The sequence below is a fragment of the Panicum virgatum genome, chromosome 4N, assembly GCF_016808335.1.
Source record: "Panicum virgatum strain AP13 chromosome 4N, P.virgatum_v5, whole genome shotgun sequence".
NCBI lineage: Eukaryota > Viridiplantae > Streptophyta > Magnoliopsida > Poales > Poaceae > Panicum > Panicum virgatum.
In genome coordinates, this window is record NC_053148.1 from 21,428,521 (window position 1) to 21,449,125 (window position 20,605).

At 45.4% G+C, this 20,605-nt stretch overlaps 1 protein-coding gene, 1 long non-coding RNA gene and 1 pseudogene across 2 annotated transcripts; 1 reads left to right on the plus strand and 2 right to left on the minus strand.

The window, feature by feature from the left end:
• The first annotated feature begins 10,480 nt into the window (after window positions 1-10,480).
• On the plus strand, window positions 10,481-11,597 carry LOC120670565 (basic leucine zipper 8-like). The gene has a single exon (XM_039950703.1). The coding sequence runs from the start codon at window positions 10,798-10,800 to the stop codon at window positions 11,341-11,343; it is 546 nt and encodes a 181-aa protein (XP_039806637.1). The 5' UTR covers window positions 10,481-10,797; the 3' UTR covers window positions 11,344-11,597.
• Window positions 11,598-12,671: 1,074 nt separating this feature from the next.
• LOC120670566 lies at window positions 12,672-14,755 on the minus strand. Its single transcript, XR_005673252.1, has 2 exons — window positions 14,166-14,755; window positions 12,672-13,447 (listed from the first exon to the last, which is right to left on the minus strand). It is a non-coding gene; the product is annotated as an uncharacterized LOC120670566 (long non-coding RNA).
• A 2,181-nt stretch (window positions 14,756-16,936) lies between these two features.
• On the minus strand, window positions 16,937-19,281 carry LOC120670786 (annotated as a pseudogene).
• Between the last annotated feature and the right edge of the window lie 1,324 nt (window positions 19,282-20,605).

Here is a 20,605-nt window from a genome sequence, read left to right on the forward strand (position 1 = left end):
AAGTTGTAAGGAAACAATATCATTTGCTTGTTGTGATGAACGCTTATGTACTTGAACAAGTTTTGGAACAGCTCATCGGCATTGTCGCGTAGAATCCTCCAATTACAAGTAATTGGGTCGATGAAGCCGATGTGACAGTATCCCTTTCTCCTGCAAGTTTGTATCTCCATTCTACATGATACCGAATAATTCAAGAGATCAGTATGTTGAGATCATGCAAAATAATACGTAAGGAGAGTAAAATACTTACAGAACCCACAAGCCGACCATAGAGATGTCGAGGGCCTTCTGATGGAATAGTTGATAAATTTCTTCCCAGTTTATCCATATAATGGCCTCCCCCCGTAAGAAATCGTCATCTTTAATCCTTGCGCCCTGCATGAAGATGCAATCGGCCATCGCACGCATATAGTGTTGGTGCAGCTTATACATTTGCGTTGGAAGCACAGACACTACTTCGGGGGGTACAAGAGTTTTGCCGATCTCAAACGTCCATTTGACGACCACATCGGCCTTTGGAATATCTTCTCCCCCTGCAGTTTGAGCCGCCGTCAGGTTTGATTCTTTCAAAAATGTAACAAAGTCTTGTTCTTGCGTCGTCTGTCCCACTACGAGAGGCTCTATTGATTGTTTCTTTTGGGCTCCGAGCTGTGGAACGTCGGACGACGACGACTTTAATTGTCTCTTCTTTTTCTCAGTAGTTTTGATAATTGTGCGTTCGTAGTCTGAAGGGGGGTCTCTCGGAATGAATTTTCTCTTATTTGCTTCGCACATTCCCTTAAAAAATTTCAAATCTATCGGATTTATCACTTTCTCGGGCTCCGGCTTCGGCTTCGGCTTGAAGTGCTCTTTAACTCTTTCTTGAGTTATCCGATCGCATTCTTCAAGGCTCATGTCCCAGGGTTTAATAGGAGCCTCCTTGGTTTTCTTCTCCTTTTCCTTCTTCTTTGGAGGCTCCTTAGCGGGTGCAGCTACCTTCTTTGCCGGCGGCCGTTTTTGGTTCTTTGCCGGCGGCGGAGGGGGTGACCATGGAGGCGACGGTGATGCTTGAGTGTTCATCGGCACATGAGATGATGGTGATCGAGAATGTGCCGGTAATCCTTGCCGAGACAGTAGGACCCTTGGGGAGTTTTGCGGAGATGCCGGCCTTGGAGAGGCATGCTGTAATGCCAGTCTTGGTGTTTGATCATCCGACTTTAGGACAATGTAGCGCTTATCCCATAGGATGTAGCCATGAATGGCTTCTGCTAGTGTCCTCTCCCCATCGCCTCCAGGAATATCAAGCTCGAGCGTCTCCCAACCCTGGCACACCTGCTCCACGCCAACTCGTGTGTATCCAGGCGGAATTTGCTGCCCGTGGTACACGTCGCCTGGTTTGGTTGGCATGGCAGTACCGTACGCAACAGTGAACATTAAGTTCTTAACGGCAGTCTGCAGGTCACAAGGTGTCCGCTGGGTGATCTCATCCACTGGAAATCGCTGCGGGGCTGACGCTTCAACTGCGGCCTGGATCCCCGTTGGCTCGGCGACGGCGACGTCTGTGGAAGCGCAGCTACTTTTCCGCTGAGACAGGTGATCGGCTGCGACATTAGGCTCTGGAGGCACCGTTTGCGCTTGCTGTTGCTGGCTCATTGCTATGGCCACTTGGCATTGAACCTCTTCCTCCAGTCTTTGATCAAGTGACATGAGTCGTTCCTCTAGCCTTCGCAAGTGATCCCACTCATCATTCTTTCTTCTTTGCCGGCTTCTATATGATTCAATGTAATCCCTGAACCCATACTTCCACGGAACCACGCCTTTGCCTCTTGTGCGGCCCGGATGCTCTGGATTCCTAAGGGCGTAAGTCAGCTCGTCCCTCTCTCTATCCGGCTGGAATGTTCCCTCGGCCGCTGCTTGTATGGCCTCCTGTAGTCTCTGGGCTGCTCGCTGGATGTTTGGCCCATAGATGCAGTCACCAGTCAATGGGTCCAAGCTTCCCCCGTGACCATAAAACCACGTCCTTGACCTTTCAGGCCAGTTCATGGTCGCAGGTTGGATGCCTCTGTCAAGCAGATCCTGCTCCATCTTCTCCCATTTGGGTATTGCAAGCTTGTAGCCTCCTTGGCCTAGAGTGTGATGGTACACTTTCTTCGAGGCATTGTCTTTGGCCTTCTGCACCTTCTGAAGTCCAAGCTCTGAAGACTTGTATTCCACAAATGCATCCCAGTGACCCCTGAGCTTTTCGAGCTCGCCGGTAAATACGGGTGTGCTCCCGGTCTTGATATATTTCTTCGTCAAAATTTTCTTGAATGATTGCAGCTGTTCGGCCATCTTACTCAGAGTCCAGCGCTTGCATATCTCTTCGGATTCAGCTGGAACCGTGAAGTTTTTCTTAAGCTCCCGCCAGCACCATTCTTTTTCTCTTTCGGGTACCGCATCCCGTTCCTCGCTTGGATTGGTTGCTTTCCAGAGCCTGAAGCTGATCGGGATGTGGTCCCTGACAATACATCCAGATTGTCTTATGAATTTTTTGGCGGCAGCTTCTGGAGCGTTCGGTTCGCCATCTGGACCAACTTCCGTTATAATGAACCGCCCTTCCAGTTTTTTTGTTGGGCCTCGCTTCGTCTTTTTCTGCTGCGACGATGATCCAGACGGCTATAAAAAACATTCATAGTATTCAAATATATTCAGATGAAAATATGATTGTCACTACAAATAAGTATAGTTGTGATATGTACATTAGCACTTTGTTCAACAACAGCGCTATCCTGAATAGATGGTGGCTCAATTCCATCACCGGACATTTTCAAATATATGTCGGTATTGCTGCCATCATCAGCTTGTTCAGGGACATCTCCTTGACCTTCGCCAATCATATTCAACAGGAACTGTTCGTCTTCCGCGTCTGTGTGTCGCGGGTCCATCGTAACTAAAATATGAATACAAATAAAACCCTTAAAAATTCTCTTAATAATCCACATATTTGCGAGCATTTGACTAAGTACCGATCGATGGACGATGTCGAGTAATATTCTCTAAGTAATTCAAGAAATAAACTTGAAATATTCTATATATGAAATATTCTAGACGGTTTTTTCACTAAGTACTGATCGATGGATGAGGTCGAGAAATATTCTCTAAGTAATTCAAGAAATATAAAAGAAATATTCTATCGATAATTTCACTAAGTACCGATCGATGGATGAGGTCGAGAACTATTCTCTAAGTAATTCATAAAATATACACGAAATATTCTATCTATAATTTCACTAAGTATCGATCGATGGACGAGGACGAGTAATATTCTCTAAGTAATTCAAGAAATAAACTTGAAATCATCTATATATGCAATATTCTAGACGGTTTTTTCACTAAGTAACGATCGATGGATGAAGTCAAGAAATATTCTCTAAGTAATTCAAGAAATATACATGAAATATTTAAAAGAAATTTAAACTCACTTTACACACACATACATACATACACATTCATACATTTAAAAATTTGTAAATATACCTTTATTTACACAACAAATTATGATTTCACTCTAAACAACAAACTATGATTTCACTCTAAATAACATGAACTCTAAATAATATAATTTCAAAAGTAATTAACACCCTATTTGTCATCAAAATTAAACAAATTAACAAATGATCTATATTTTACAACATAATTTCTAAACAAATAATCCATATTTTCAAATTTAAACAAATAATCCATATTTAAACTAATTTCTAAACACATAAGGGTTAGGGCGGCGCCGAGCGGCGGCGCCGGCTGGGCGCTGCAGTGGCAGGGCCAGGGCGGCGCATGGCGGACGTACGGCAAGGGCGCGCACAGGCGACGGCGGGGCGAGCCGGAGGACACGGCGGGGCTCTCGGCGGCGGCGTGAGGTCGGCGGCGCTCAGGGATGTTGGGCTCGCGTGGCGGGGTCCGGGCTGGGATGGCGGACGTCGACGGCGGCGGCGCTCGCAGGGACAACGGCACTCGGGGACGTTGGGCTCGCGCGGCGGGGCTCTGGGCAGCGACGTTGACGGCGGCGGTGCTCGGGGACGTTGAGCTCGCGCGGTGGGGGGAGCAGGGGATGGCGGCGGCACCAGGCGCAGATAGAAACCAAGTGTTTGGGAAGGGCGAAGGAGGATGGAAATATATGGGGGGCCTTTTGTCCCGGCTGAAGCCACCACCCGGGACAAAATGGCCTTTTGTCCCGAGTGGTGGCTTCACCCGGGACAAAAGGTGTTTTTGGGCGGGCCGGGAAAATTACCAGCCCGCGGCCCACCTTTAGTCCCGGGTGGATCTACCACCCGGGACAAAAGGGGCCCGTTTTCCCTCGTTCCCGCCTAATCTTATGTTTGTTTTTGTTTCTTTTTACTTCTCTTTTAAAATTGGCTTTCATTTGTTAATTCAGTTAAAAAAATTATGATTCCAAAAGTTATGGAACAAAATTTCTTATCTCTATATAAACTTGATACACGCAACAAAAATAATTAATTTTCATTCAAGTGATTGGGTCAATGAAATATCTAATTTTTCAGAAATCATATTTGTTATTTTGACCATACAAAAATATATTAGGTGAACAAATTATTTCAAGCTGTTGCTTTTCGACTGAAAGTGGATTCTATCATGATATTAACATTTAAAAAGTGAATTTTAGATAAAATTAAGCAATTTCATGATATTAATGAGTAGTGTGTGAGTTTGAGAGATAGTTTGTGTTAGCGAGATTGTGTGTGTTAGTGAGAGAGTATAGTGTGTTAATGTGAATGTAATTTCATTAAATAAATAAAATTAGTTGAGTAATCCATTATTGAATGAAAATTATAATTGAGTCTGGTAATTAAGTGAAAAATATATAAAATAATATATATAACACATAAAGTATAATTGTACAGTACATATATAATAAAAGTTTTCGAATTGCGATTATGTTTTTATACAATAATATAAAATGATTCAAGTACATGAAGGATTAGCGGTAACAGACTTTCTCTTCACAAATGTCCCTTGATTATGATCACGGCGCAAGTATGGAGCATCATCATTGGCTAGCAGGATGCATGGAACAGCATTTACTTCGAAAGATGGAATGACAACAAAATTATTATATTCTTCTGACAAGTCTGTTTTGTCCTCCACTTCAACGATGTTTCTCTTTCCTGATAGAACTATGTGTCGCTTAGGCTCATCCTTTTGCTTGTTTATCCCCTTCTTTGGCTTGCTGGACATGTCCTTAATGTAGAAAACCTTAGCGACATCCTGGGCTAGGACAAATGGCTCGTCTCGATACCCAAGATTGTTGAGATCAACTATTGTCATCCCATACTCATCTTTTGTTACCCCTCCTCCAGATAGCTTAACCCATTGGCAACGAAATAGAGGCACCTTGAAATTGGGACCGTAATCCAGCTCCTATATCTCTTCAATGTAGCCGTAATATGTCTTTTTTCCATTATTGTCCGTGGCATCCATACGAACACCGCTGTTTTGGTTGGTACTCTTTTTATCTTGGGTTATCGTATAAAATGTGTTTCCATTTATCTTGTACCCTTGGTATGTTAAGATATTCCAAGATGGTCCCCTAGCCAATAAGAACAGTTGTTCACTTATATCCATGTTATGCATTAGATGCTTCCGCAACCAGCTGCAGAAAGTATTCATGTGCTCACGTGTAATCCATGCCTCAGACTTTTCCGGGAAATTGGAGAGCAGAATTTTCTTGTGTTCCTCAATATATGGGTCAACCAAGGATGATTGTTGAAAAACTGTATAATGCGCTTTTTTGAATGAGAAATCATTTGTGCAGACATAAGATTTCTTTCCTAATGTACCCTTTCCAGTTAGTCTCCCCTCATATCGCGATTCAGGGACTCCAATCGGTTTAAGGTCATCAATAAAGTCAACACAAAAGTCAATGACCTCAGTTCCGTAGGCACTGGCGATGCTTCCTTTTGGATGAGCTCTATTACGAACACATTTCTTGAGTACCCCCATGAACCTTTCGAATGGGAATATGTTGTGTAGAAAATACTGGTCCGAGGATATCAATCTCTTTGACAAGGTGCACTAGAAGATGTGTCATGATGTTGAAGAAAGATTGTGGAAATATCAGCTCAAAGCCAACAAGACATTGCACCACATCGTTTTGCAGCTTTATCAAATTCTCCGGGTCAATTATCTTCTGAGAAACTGCATTGAGGAAGGCACATATCTTTACGATGGTTAACCGGACGTTATCAGGTAGAATCCCCCGCAGCACAACCGGAAGAAGTTCGGTCTTAAGCACATGGCAGTCATGGGACTTGAGATTTGTAAATTTTTTCTCTGCCAAATTTAAGATTCCTTTTATATTAGATGAGTATCCAGATGGAACCTTTATACTGCTCAAGCAGTCAAACATGGTTTCTTTCTCTTCCTTGCTAAGAGTATAGCTGGCAGGACTTAAGTATTGTCGTCCATTATCTCACTGTTGTGGATTTAAGGCATCTCGCTCTTCCATACGTTGCAATTCTTGACGTGCTTCTACTGTATCTTTTGTCTTTCTATACACTCCCAAGAATGCTATCAGGTTGACGCAAAAATTCTTCGTGAGGTGCATCACATCAATTGTATGACGAACATCTAAGACTTCCCAATATGGTAGCTCCCAAAATATAGATTTCTTCTTCCACATGGGCGCCATTCTGTTTTCGTTCGGAACAGGTTGGCTACCAGATCCATTTCCAAAAATAACTTCTAGATCTTTTACCATGTTGAAGACGTCTTTACCACTACGGTGCATCGGTTTTGTTCGGTGGTCCGCTTGGCCTTTGAAATGCTTGCCCTTCTTTCGTACCACATGCCTGATGGGAAGAAACCGACGATGACCCATGTATACAACCTTCTTATAGTGAGTCAACCATATATTATCGGTATCATCTAAACAGTGTGTGCATGCTTTGTATCACTTGTTCGAATGTCCTGACAAGTTACTAAGAGCATGTCAGTCATTGATCGTTACGAACAACAATGCTCGTAGGTTAAAGTTTTCCTGTTTGTATTCATCCCACATCCGTACACCTTCATCGCCCCAGAGCAATAAGAGTTCTTCGACCAATGCTCTTAGGTACACATCAATGTCATTTCCGGGCTGCTTTGGACCCGGGATAAGCACTGGCATCATGATGAACTTTCATTTCATGCAGAGCCATGGTGGAAGATTGTACAGACAAAGAGTCACAGGCCAAGTGTTATGACCACTGCTCATCTCACCAAAAGGATTTATGCCATCCGTACTCAAATTGAACATTATGTTTCTCGCATCCAAATCAAATTCAGGGTACATTCTATCTATTTTTCTCCACTGCGACCCATCAACGGGGTGTCTCAACATCGAGTCTTTCTTGCGTTCCTCTTTGTGCCATCGCATCAACTTAGCATTATCTTTATTTCTAAACAGATGCTTCAAACGTGGTATTAAAGGCGAATACCACATGACCTTCGCAGTAACTCTCTTCCGGGGAGGCTGCCCCTCGACATCTCCAGGATCATCTTTTCTAATCTTGTAACGCAATGCACTGCATACGGGACATGCATCCAAATTCTCGTACTCGCCTCGGTAGAGGATGCAGTCGTTGGGCCATGCATGTATCTTTTACACTTCCAGTCCTAAAGGGCAAACAAGTTATTTGGCTTCATACGTTGTGGCAGGCAATTCGTTGTCCTTAGGAAGCATTTTTTTAACAAGTTTGAGTAATTCACCAAATCCCTTGTCGGATACACCATTTGTCGCCTTCCATTGCAGCAACTCCAAGGTGGTGCCAAGTTTCTTCAATCCATTTTGACAATCTGGGTACAACAACTTATGGTGGTCCTCTAACAACTTCTGGAACTTCAACCTCTCCATTTCACTCTCACAGTCTGCCTGCACATTGTGCAATGCCTGCCCCAGATCGTCGCTGGGATCATTTTCTGCTACATCTACTTCGGGCTCTTCCATGGAAATATCGTCATCGGATGCACCGATTCCAGCATTCCCGGAAAAATGGTCGTCAAAATCTTCTTCTTCATTGTCTTTTATGGTAACCCCCTATTCTTCGTGCTTCGTCCAACAAATATACTTCTCCATGAAACCATTTACGAAAATGTGGCTGTGTAGGATTCTTGAAGATGAGTAATCCTTGTTACTGTTGCAATGAACACACGGGCAGCACATAAAACCATTCTGCTTGTTTGCCTCAGCCACAGACAAAAAATAATGCAGGCCATCAATGAATTCTTTCGAACGCCGGTCAGCATTGTACATCCATTGCCGGTCCATCTGCATTTTAAATAAATCGATTTGAATTCTTTACATGTATCGAATAAATAAAATATATCAAACCTAAATTAAACTAAATGTAACATAACATGAATAATTAAAAGATATGCAATATCCATCATACATCTTGGTTAATTAAAATGATTACTTAATCCATTACAGAACTTAACAAAGGAGTACTATACATGAAACTTAAAAATTCGGTCAACAACACATAGGTTTTCAACCGTCCTTGCGTTGGAACGCAGAATGCTCTATGAAAAGCACTAGGTTTTTTGGACCAACGACCTACTCGAGTTGTGCCCTTCTCTCCAGAAGGACAACGATCACCCCCACCGACGCCACTCCCTCCAGCTGCTGAAGCCATATTTTACTGAAAAATACTTTTATTTTCCACAAAATTATAAATTCTTACCATTACAATGCAAAAATTATTTACTATTACAATTACAATGATCAGATTAATAACTCTTGCAAATAACAATGAAATCATATAAAAAAGACGAAATGTATCATTAATCCTCAAGAAATCTCTAATTAATTGAAAGAAATCTCTATAACTTCTAATTACTTTGACACCCTTCAGTTCCAGGAGTACACTCTTTTCAATTTCCAGAAACCCTGTAGAAGAAAAATAAACCTTTATTTCTGAAAATGTATATGTCAGTAACCTCAACCCTGCGGTGATGACACTGCCTTTCGGGGGGACACGGTGAGGTACAAGGATGTCACCAATCGGCCAGTCGCAGCACCAATATTTACGATTAATAGGCACAGCACTTGGCACAGGCAGCATGCTCGTTGATATGCTCTCAGTACAACAACGGCCATGCTGACTGCGTCAAATGTTGTCTTCTTATCAATCGGAAGTGCTGGTGATGCGACCAACCGATTCGCGACGTGCTTATAGCGCATCGTGTATTCCCGAAAGGTAGTGTCATCACCGTTGGATGGAGATTAACGACGTATACTTGTTTCGAAATAAAGATTTTTTAGCTTTTAGATGGTTTCAATGTGAGCCTGAATAAATACATCACTAGAGTGTCAAAATAATCCATTCATAATACAAAAAATTCTAATATACTCATTTCATTAATTCATTCATGAATACAAAAATCAACTATCCACAATATGGTCATATATACAAGTACATCACATGAAGTGTCTACACTAATTCTAAAAATTTCTACTATCCACATACTCATCTAAATCTAAAAGAAAATCACACCTACATATGCAATCTAGCTAAATGTTCGAGAAATGAGCTAGCTACATATTTTTTCTATTTCTAAAGCATGAAATGAGCTATACAAGCTAAGGAAGTAGAGAAAAACAAACCCCAAACCTTTAGCGCCGATGGATGGACGGGGAATCAAAGATCTTCACAAATGTGGTGAAGAAATGAGCAAGAACTCCTCTCTCCCGAGCCAAGAACAGCAAGAAACAAGTGAACTGAATGGTTCGGGTAGGAGGAGAGGGAAGGGGATAAGGGGGCCAAGGACTTTTGTCCCGGTTGGAGACACCAACCGGGACAAAAGGCCCCGTCCCCCGCTGGCCCGGCTAGCCGTTGGACCCGGGACAAAAGTCATCTATTGTCCCGGACCCAAAGGCTGCCGGGACAAATGGCCTGAAACATCTGTAGTAGTGAAAGCGAGCGTGTCCGATCGATCGATCGATCATTCAGACCGAGACCGGGGAATGAACGGAATGCCGTCCGGAGCGGAGCACCTCCGTCCTCGACCGACGCAGCCTAACCTACATGCCTGCAGCTTAGTACTCCTAGTACCTAGCTAGTGCTAGCTCCATCTCATGATCGACCGAGCATCGTCGTCTCTATCCGCTAGACCGCTAGCTTGTTCGCTCGTCCCCTCAATTATATTTATAGACAGGCTTCGATCGTTGATCGATCATTCGATCTCCACACAGAAACGACTGCTCACTTGCTCAGTCGTCGATGCCGTACACCACCGTAGCCGGCGCCGGCGCCGCCCGCCGCCGGGCTGCTTTGCTGTTGCTGACGATACTATTACTTGCAGGATGCATGGCCTGCTCGATCGCGCCGAGGTGATGCACGCAGTGCGGCCCCCGCGAGGGCGATGCGAGACGCGGAGGAGCCGACACGATAACCCGGACGCGACCTGCTGGCGATGAGCATCCATAATCCATCAGCCAGTGTGTGGAGTGTGGACAGGACGGTCTGGGGCCCTGCTAGCTGTTGCGCTCGCTGTTGCTGTCGCCGTCGCCGTCGCGCAAAGCCGATCGATCGCCGGCCTGATCGTGCGCTTTCAGGTGTGTGGCCTGTGGGGGCATTGCGACTGCATGCGCCTGTGCTGTAGGAGCCTGTACGGCCCCGGCGATCCTTTCCGGGCTATAAATCCACCTCGTTGCTCCCTTGCATCCCTTCACAAACCTCTGCATGCGTCTCTCTCTCTCTCTCTCTCTCTCTCTCTCTCTCTCTCTCTCTCTCTCTCTCTCTCTCTCTCTCTCGGTCTTGGCTTGCCAAGATATCAGGCAGCATGTACCCTGGCGAGGTTGCGAGCGTTGTCCTCCCGTACCTGCCAGCCGCAGCCGCCGTGGCTTTCGGCTTCGGGCCCCATTACCACCCGCCTGCAGGCGACAACCACTTCCTGTTCCATGGCATCAGCACCGACCTGATCACGCCGCCGTGCGCCGCCGCCGCGCACTGCCAGCAGCTCCCCCAGCCGTTCCTCGACCGCGCGGCGCCGGGCCCCCACTCCCACGACGAGGCTGCCGGCGCCGGCGAGCGGCTCGCGGAGGAGAGGCGGCGGCGGCGGACGGCGTCCAACCGGGAGTCGGCGCGGCGGTCGCGCGTGCGCAAGCAGAGGCAGCTCGGCCAGCTCCGGGCGCAGGCCGCCCACCTCCGCGGCGACAACCGCGACCTGCTCGACCGCCTCAACCGCGCCATCAGGGACTGCGACCGCGTGCGCCGCGACAACGCGAGGCTGGGCGGCGAGCGGGCAGCCCTGCAGAGGAGGCTCCAGGAGCTCGCCGCCCCCGGCGACGATGAGGGCGGCTCCGGGACAGCAGCAACTGCCACCTAGATATTAAGAGAGCAAAAATGAACGATGCCAACTCCAAATGAAAAAAAAATCATCTGCACACAAAAGTTAAGGTTTGATCTAGCATTCTATAGCTGATAATGAAAAAGCTACCAATTACATATTAAGCAGGCAGCGTGCAGAGATTACTTGAATATAAAGGGTTAATTAGAGCTAAACTTGGCAAAGCATTCTGTGAACGAACAATGAGTTGACGACAACAATAATTTATAATCTGCACTCTGCAGATTCGTATCCTCTGTTTATTATACTCACATAGTAGAAATGAGATCGCAGCGATTAGCACCACGAAATTGAAAATCAAGGTATTTTGAAGTGATTCTGTGGTAAGAAAAAAAAAACTCACTACCTAAACCAACATAGCCATGCATACCAAAACCTACCTAAATGTGTCATGAATATATATCAACACATCATGGACTGCGCAAATGAAGGTCCAGCTGAACTAACGAATTTCTCGGAGTCTTGACAAAAGGAAAAGTTGTAAAAAAACAAAGGAAAAATTTTATCAACCATATATATCCACACTACGCGAGTTCAATTTATGAGTAAGCATATATAAATATACTTACTCCTTTCACATTCAAAATACGTGACTAAATGTCACTATTTGCAGGCGTCAGTACGAGAGAAGACAGAAAGGAAAAACGATGAAAGTGTTGCTAAAATTATCATGTTCACTATTGGACAAAATTGCATGGATAATTACTAGAGAAAATAAAATAAGATGAGAAAAGTAACGCTCAATTTGTCTGGTTGTGAATTTGATAATTTTTACAAGCGTTGGTGTGAAAGAAGAGAAAACGAAAGGAACAGGAGTCCGAAAATAATCCACAATTTGCTTGGTTATTTTTAGACCAAACACCACTTGACCCTGCTTTATTATAAAGCATACTAGAAGTGATGTTTTGCTAGGATTATAGAGTATCTGGCTTTGTTCTACCGAAAGAAAGACTAGTCAAAAGAGCACTCTAAAACTCCCTCTACAAGAAGATAACAAGGATTTAAAAACGAAATCATTGGTCGACACGTACGCTGGCCTGCCTCTTCAACTTCAACTTGTGGCAATGCAAGTTGGTGATTCAAGTTGCTGCACCGCCGCCTCCAACTGCAGCCGACCTTCTTCCTTGTACAAGATCCCCATCTCTACATAAAAGAAATCAAATGATACACATCGATCTTTTTTTGCGACCGTGTCTGGGCACTTTTTTTATTAAGAGGAATGATACGCATCGACCTCAGGTGAAGGAATATATAATAGTATAATATATGAAAACAAAGTTATTCCTAACGAGCCAAACGATACACAATTGCTTTCGATATGGTTCTTAGCATCACGATATCTGCGAAAGGAACAAGTGTATATGGCAGGCAGTACAGTACACCCAGAAAAAGCAACATGTATGTTTCAGATAGCACTGCGACCTTCGTTGCAAAATGACTTGGACCAAGTTTATGAGAAAATGCACTATCAAAATACATACTATCAAATCGAATTGACCAATGTCAGAATGCAAAAAGATGATGTTCTACAACACATGTTCAAAGCTTTCCAGCAGAAAAGAATTGCCTGCATCGTAGTCTTCTCAGATTTTGAGCGGGAGCTGGGCTTTGATTGCAAGAGTGACGCCCTTCGACTTAATTGGGTTCAAACGAAGTCCAGACTCGGAGCCCACGGGAACCAGGCCCTACAGGGTTGGCCCAACCATTTGTTTCCTTCCTTCATTTTCCTCCACTGGACAGCCGCCAGAGACCGTATTCCTTGGCCTAAGGCGTACTTGCGAGTTTCCGCAAACCACGGCCACTTGGTTTTCCGATTCGGCGGCAATCCGCGCCGCGCTGCACGACTACAAATGCCGCGGCGGCGCGGCGAGGGCGGCGGAATGGATCCCGTCTCGGTACCGGCGTCTGCGGAGAGCACCGCGGGGGAGGAAGGGAGGCGCTACTGCAGCGCCGCGGTGGCTTCCATTTGTTCGCGGTCAGCCTCACCGTCCCCCGCCGCCGCCCTTTCGCTTCGCCGCGGTCGCCTTCTCCCTTGCTGATCGACGAGGTACGCACTACAACGTCGCCGCCTGTGCGGAACGCCCTGCATTGCGTGTTTCGTGTTAGGCTGGAGAGTTCATCTCACAAAAATCTAGAGCTAGCCCAGCTAGGATTTTGTACCATGTCAGTCTCTAGGTTTTCCCCTAGATTATGTAATGGAATGGAAATCTTAATCTATGTACGTAATGTATGTATGCAATAATATCAAACTATTGAAATGAAGGACCGGACAGGCGACCAGAGAGGGGGTGAATGGAAGCCTTTTAAAAATTCTCCAAGAGAACAAGGTCTATGTTCCAAATTCAACCCGACGCACCTCTCTTCTAACCGCCAAAGCAACACACGCCAACAAGTGACGAGTTCACTCTAGGAACGGTTAGGAAAAGTTCGACGCAAAGCGGAAGCAAGCTCAAAGCAAATTACTCAAGCAAAGCTAAGCACAAAGCGGAAGTACCAAATTTATCATAGCGCTGGAAAACCTTTTTCTAAAAGACTTGCAAAAAATATTTCTTCACTAAGCATGCAAGCCCAAAAGCAAAATCAAATACTCATTAATTAAATTAACTAAGCCAGCAAGGATTAGAGCAAAAAACTAATTACCAAAAGCTATTTAGTAAGTGAAGGTGCAGTAGATACGAAGGATTTAAACTAACAATTAATTGATCATCTGAGCATGCAACGAGTGACCTCTGTTCATGTAAATAAATAAGTGACGATATGCTATCGTGAACAGAAAAGAAACGTGCTCACTTGCTAATTACCTTGTTTCTCGACCAGCTGGTGCAAACTATCGAGCACCTTGTCTGCGTAGCGGTGGTGGTGCTTCTGCTGTCGCTGGCTTGCTGTGCCCCTGATCTTGCTTGTGCTGCTGCTGGCTCTGCTGCCCAGCCGGCGCTGCTGCAAGCCGCTGCGGCCACCTGCGGCACTGGTCGGTAGGCCGCCTGCTGCTGCTCCAAGCAGCAGACCGCCCAGGGCCACGCGCAGGCCAAGGTAGCAGGGCTGCTGCCGGCCGCTGCGGTGGCCACCGCCCAGCCCTGAGGGCAGCGCGCGCCGTGCGCTTCCCCAAGCGCCTGACCAGCAAACCAACAAGAAAACTCCTCCCTACAGAACTCGATCTCCAGGTGCTGCTGAAACACCACGCCAAACTGCCACACGCCGGCCAAGATAAACAGAGCAACGCCGGCCAAACAAAATTCCCAGTGAAACAAAAGGAACCAAGAATTTGATCCGCAATAAACGCCCGGAGGTTACAAGGAGGGAAGGGCCTCCTTTCCCATCAAATTCCTGGTACAAGGTCTCAAAAATTCATCCCCGGGGGGGGGGGGGGGGTCCGATTCTGTTCGGTCGGCCAGGGAGGAAGGGGCGATCCCCTTTGCTGTTATCCACTAATCCTTCGCCCAATTACCAAAAGACCCCTACATTATTAATTAAGGTATATGCCCATGCAGGGGCAAAACCGTCTACTTTTTTATAGAAGCCACAGACGGACACGCCACCTTCACGACTTCGCTTCGTCTCGATGCAAGCTTCGTGATGGCGCCGCGTGCCCTCCGCCCGGACCTTGACCGCGCCAAGTCCGTCCCCAGTTTTGAGTTCTAAACCGGTCAAACCTGTCTCCCCCGATTTTGAGACCAAACCGGTCAAACCCTCTCGCACGCCGCGACTGACTCCCCGGTTTTGAGGCTAAACGGGTCAAATCGCCGATGTCGACGCGTGTCCGACCTCCCGCCGAGCCTTGACGCCTTCGAGTCGTTCGCGCGCGCCCGCCGCACGCCTACTTGACTCGCCATTGTCCTCGCCGACTTGGTCGACGCCGTCTTCATCACCATGTACTCTTGCTCTTCCGCGCACCATGTGGACTGCTCATGACTCCGCCCGGCCTCCTCGGGTCCCTCGATCCAGGCCTACTCGCATCCACCCTTCATCGTCTTGGTCCCTCGGTATGAACCTTTTGCTCCACCGAGCCTACTCGCGTCCATCCTTCACCACGGTCATTCAGCATGAATCTTTCGCCTGACCTTCACCTCGCGCCGTCGACCATCGTGCCGCATCCTACATCTGCACATTACGAGCCAAGAGACACATCAAATCCACACAATCTTATCAATCACTCATCATTCAAGGGTGACCACCATTGGTCCTCATGAAATAACTGTGTAGGATATTTGGATGACAGAGAATTTGGGTCGAGTTTAGTTTGGGAAATTATCAATAGCCCTGGCACAATTGCCCGTGTCCAACGAAGAGGCCTTAGAGCATCTCCAAGAGCTCTTGTATCTTGAGTGAGTTATTAAAAAAAGAAAAAAGAAGACAAAAAACTCATATCCAACATATTCTCTATCTACATCGTCTTCTATCTTCATTTTCTTTCCAGTGGGTGCCGTTGGCTATCTTTGCCTAGCGCTAAGCGCTAGCCATCCTTTTTTTAGATTTTGGACAAGCTGTTGGATTTCATCTTTTTTTGCAAGCTGTTTTGTTTTACATAATAGCTATTTTGTTTTACATAATAGCTATATTAGGATTTTAGCTACCCATAAATACAAGAGCTCTTGGAGATGCTCTTAGAGGAATTTTGTGGTGTTCCTTTTTCTTTAAAAAGTTGGACTGGGTCCATGTCTCCTTTGTTTTTGGAATATTGATTTGTGTACCATGGAACAAGAAAAATATATTTCCCAATTCATTCTTCCGTGATGTATTTGGTCAATGTCAGTCAGATTATGAAACCGTATCTGCTGTGCACTTTATATTGCCACAGTTCGGTACTAGTCAAGGACAGGCCCTTCAAAGTTTATGTTGGCGTTTTCTTTGATTAATATTTTCAAAACGTTTACATATGAATTGCCTCTGATCCTGGTATATCAGAGACCAAATGTCCTGGATATCTGAATGTGTGGCGATTTAGCTGGTTTGTTAGTGGCCTAGCTTAGCGGTCCTAAACATTTAAGTTTAATCAAGGATGCGATAAGCTGTATAGGCGATCAAATACCCTAGGATGCCTCAGATATTTGGTGAGGCTCCACCCATATATGCTAGTCAGTGAAATAAAGGCACTAAGATTCGTGTACTAGTTGCTAGCGAAAGGAAAGAGGAATGCACTGAGAATGAGAAAGTGCTTTATAATATATTCTTGTTTCATTTTGGAAATAGTGTGAGGATGCTTTTGTATCATTTTGTAGTCTAGGGTACTTTTAACTCAACTTCAATGTTGCATACATCAGATAGTGGCACCTAAAACTTCTACTTGAGTTGAGTTAATTATCACTGAAATCTAGTGGTATGCTGAAGGCTTAGGTCATGCTCGAAAGATATGATGCTCACAGCTAAAACACACAGTGTTGCCCTTTTTTTCACTCATAATGAATTTTTTGAAGCTGTGGGAACACATCACCTCTGCTGTAGAGAAATTTCAGTTGGATTTATCAGTGACCAGTCATCGAGCAACGTCAATTTCATTGAACATGTACTCATTAGCAGAAAGCAGCGGCAGTTCCATTTTACTATGCTGCTCTCTGATCATTTAAAAATGTTAACGTGTGAGCAAGTAGTAATAACATATACCTGCTAGCTGCATAGCTGAAGTTACAAACCACAACTTAAATGCCAAGGTACTTTATCAATATGTTTTCAACAACACATTATTATTCATAACGTCAATTTCCTAGAACTACTTGTATTGGACCATATTACTCTGGTCAATACATATGCCTTTGAGATAATATCTCACCAAGTTCCTTCAGAACCATGGGACAGTACCATAGCTACCATCAGACAGCTGCAGTTAAGAACATCTGGTCCACTTCGATTTCCATATCAGATCTTCTGGCGAAGCGGCCCTTGATCCTTGGCCGTGCTTCTGCATATGTCTTCCTTGTTGCATAACGTATGGTCTTCTCAAACTTTCTATTCTTCTTCTTCTCCTTGTACCTTAGGACCCTGGCCTCTCTGTCCATTGGGCTGAAGTGAAGTGGCATTTGAAGTGAAGGACCTGAGAAGAGACTGATGGCTCCAGCATGTGTCAGGACGCTGGAGTTTGCCATGTCTGTGGCCATGTTGTCTGGTACTATACCCACCTCCATAGGCTCCATTGATGAGAAAGATATCTGAGATGGAATCGGTAAATGGTCACTGAAACATGTGAATCATAAGGGGATTGCAGGTGTCATAGACCCTGCAATGATATATAGACGGGTTTAATTTAAGGGGTTAATTCTACGTATGGAAAAAAAAGGTGATGTTATTTACTGTTGCAAAATAAGAGACAAAATATAGTGTAGCTTTGTTAGCGACGAAATTGGACTACTTAACTGTTATCTGAATAGATAGTTGGGTCCCTCCCATTTCTTTTGTGTATTGATAGATTTTCAGAAAAAGTGTGGAAAAATAGCTTCGAATTATTTGTATATGAAATGAGGTCTCCATCAGTGATTAATGTATAGAATCCACTTAGGGATGACGTGAGTGGTCTATGTTACAAACTGCAGGAACGTATCAATATGTATTCCTAGTATACGATAAGCACATTTTTGCTACTTCCCTTATCATCAGCCTAAGAATTGTCTGCCTACAATTAGAAAATAGTAGAAAAGTAAACGAAATGGAAGAAAGTGAGAAATACCGCCAGAGAACTAAAACTCCTTTTTCAGCAAGAAACCTACCTTTTGTTGAGATCAATTGATATGGCCCTTTTTTCTAGATAAATGCTTTTATTTGGATATGGTCTTAACTGGAAAGTAACATGCTAACCCAAATTTGTAGGATCCACCCAAGAAAAAAAAACACATGACATGTGACAGCATAGTAATAGATGAACTCACGCTGTTGCTGATGGAATCGGTGTAAGCACTGACCACGGCAGTTATGGAGGCAGCCTGCTCTGCCCCTACAACTCCATAGCCACTCTGCTGCTGCTCTTTTGCCATAGCAACTTGTGAAGGTACCACACACTCTCCAGCCTCCTTATCTCCATATTCTTTTTGCATCAGCTGCTGCTGCCGTTCTTGCATTCCGTACTGCTCTGTACTGTTGATGTGGTTGTCGCAGTATGAATTGTACCCAACAAGATCAAAGTATTCTTCCACTTCTGCAAAGTACATGTTGTTGCTACTGATGTTGTTTCTGGTGCTGATGTTTTTGTTGTTGTCGTCGTCAGAATCCTTGCTGAGCAGCAGCCAAGAGTCCACCTCCTCTTCCTTGTCACCGATGGCCACGGGGGTGGCTGCTGCCTCGGCAAGCACAGAAGCAGCCGGAATGGCTGCAGTGGGGAGTGGCACCACGGGCACGCGCTGGTGCCTCCCAGCGAGCGGGTTTGCAGAGTGCACCTTCGCGTCGCAGGTGGCACACAGCGCTGCTGCATCGGCGCGGCACACCAGCACGGCGGGGGCACACTCGCATGCCTCGCAGACGCGCACACGCTCATGGCGCGAGGCCACGCGGTTCGCGGCGTGCACCCTCGTGTCGCACGATGCGCAGAGGTACGCAGCGTCGGCGCGGCAGTACACCACGCTCGGCGCCGCGCGGCACCCGTCGCACGGCCTGGGCCATGGGCAACTCCCTTCTCCTCCTCCTCCAACCTCCTTCTCGACGGCGTTGCCGTCAAAATTATAATTCATGAACGGAGAGATCTTGGCGCTTGCACCACATAGGCAATCTAAGGGGCTCAGAGCAAGCTATTAGTAGGAGTCTAGATAGTATTACTGCTACTATACGTGGGTGTATATGTATTCTCCCGTTCCTCTGCCTTTCATGGCTCCTATGCCTTCTTGCAGTGACTGAGTATGTTGGGTTGGGGGAGTCACCAATGTCACAGGTTCAGCGTAGAGTACTAATAGCAGGGTGTGAGGAGAATCCTGGGAGTGACACCTGGCTTCATTCTCGGGGCTGAGCGTCGCTGTGTGCCTATTCTTGTGGTTGGCTTTGTATGCTGCTGCCTCACTGTTTAGTCCCAATGCCAATCCTCAGGCATCGAGTCGTTTTCGGATAAAGATTTGATGCTCTTGGGCAAGCCTGGGGAATTAGACAGAGTATACTTCCAGGTAAAACCCCTTGAGCAGTCTGCCATGACTTTTAAGTGAAAACTGTCTGCATATTCGCAAGCAGAATGCTATGATCGCCTCTTATGATGTAGCCCTGATCTGTCCCTTGGTGTTGCACTTTCTCTTTTGCATCGCAGGTGAGCTAGACTGTTGCTGAGGCAAATCCCAGGAGCTGCTCTACTCCATGGATCAAGGGAATTATCTGGAATGTCCTATGACTGGGGCACTAAGGCTTAATCTAAAGGTAGAGAATTGGAGGCCGCTGTGGTATAAAGGATGCAGAGGGAGGGAGGGCGTGGAAGATGCTGCCCTTCTCTTTATCAAAAGGGAAAGGGAGGGAAAGGTTCTTTTGGATTCGAAAGCATGAGGTTTTGTGCCAGTCGTTGCCACTGCCCCTTAGCCGTAACGCCTTTGGAACCTCGAACGTGAGGTAGAAAGTGGAGATACACAGGAAAAGGCCCAAAGTGCCCTGCCAGGTCATTAGATAGTTTCCTTGCCGCCCTTCTGATCTACAAATATCTAACACGATGGAGTGGGGAAGTCAAGTTGCTGGGGACGGCCTTGCTTATATCTGCTGCCAGGATATTTATTTCCTGCCTGATTATGGATATGTTTTATGCTCCTGGCTCATTCGATGAATCCAGGACTCTTCTTTTTTGCTCGGGGACCTATCCTATGTCTTAGCCTTGAAGTTTCATGAATTGTCTCCCTCTTTTTTTCTACAAGTGTTGCCAGTTTTCTTTATCCTTTTTTTACTCATGATGGTATGTGAAATTGCTTTATTTGCATTTATTCCTTTGGCTGATAAGTATTTAAATGTTGGAAAAAAATGTTTAACCAAATCTTTGCACAGAATTTTTCATCCTAGTGACTATCCTTACGCAACAGCACACAAAACTGCACTACTCAACTTTTTTTTTTGAAAGACACAGCACCTTGGATTGAGAAATGAGAATCAAAATTCTTCTCTACTAGCGCCGGTTATATTTGCGCAATGAAAAAGCACAATTTTTCCTCCTGTCAAATCCATCTTTATTCCATTACATGGGTGCGTATAAGCCGTAGAGGTTGTGACGGGTGAGCTGCCGGGACTGAGCAACTGCAGAGCGGGTCCCTAAACTCAGGAATTCTGGCAGATGGTGACTGGTAAAGTAAATTCATGGGGGTAA

Excerpts from the sequence above, each read along its gene's own strand:
- LOC120670565 (XM_039950703.1), top strand. The coding sequence starts at position 10,798 with ATGTACCCTGGCGAGGTTGCGAGCGTTGTCCTCCCGTACCTGCCAGCC.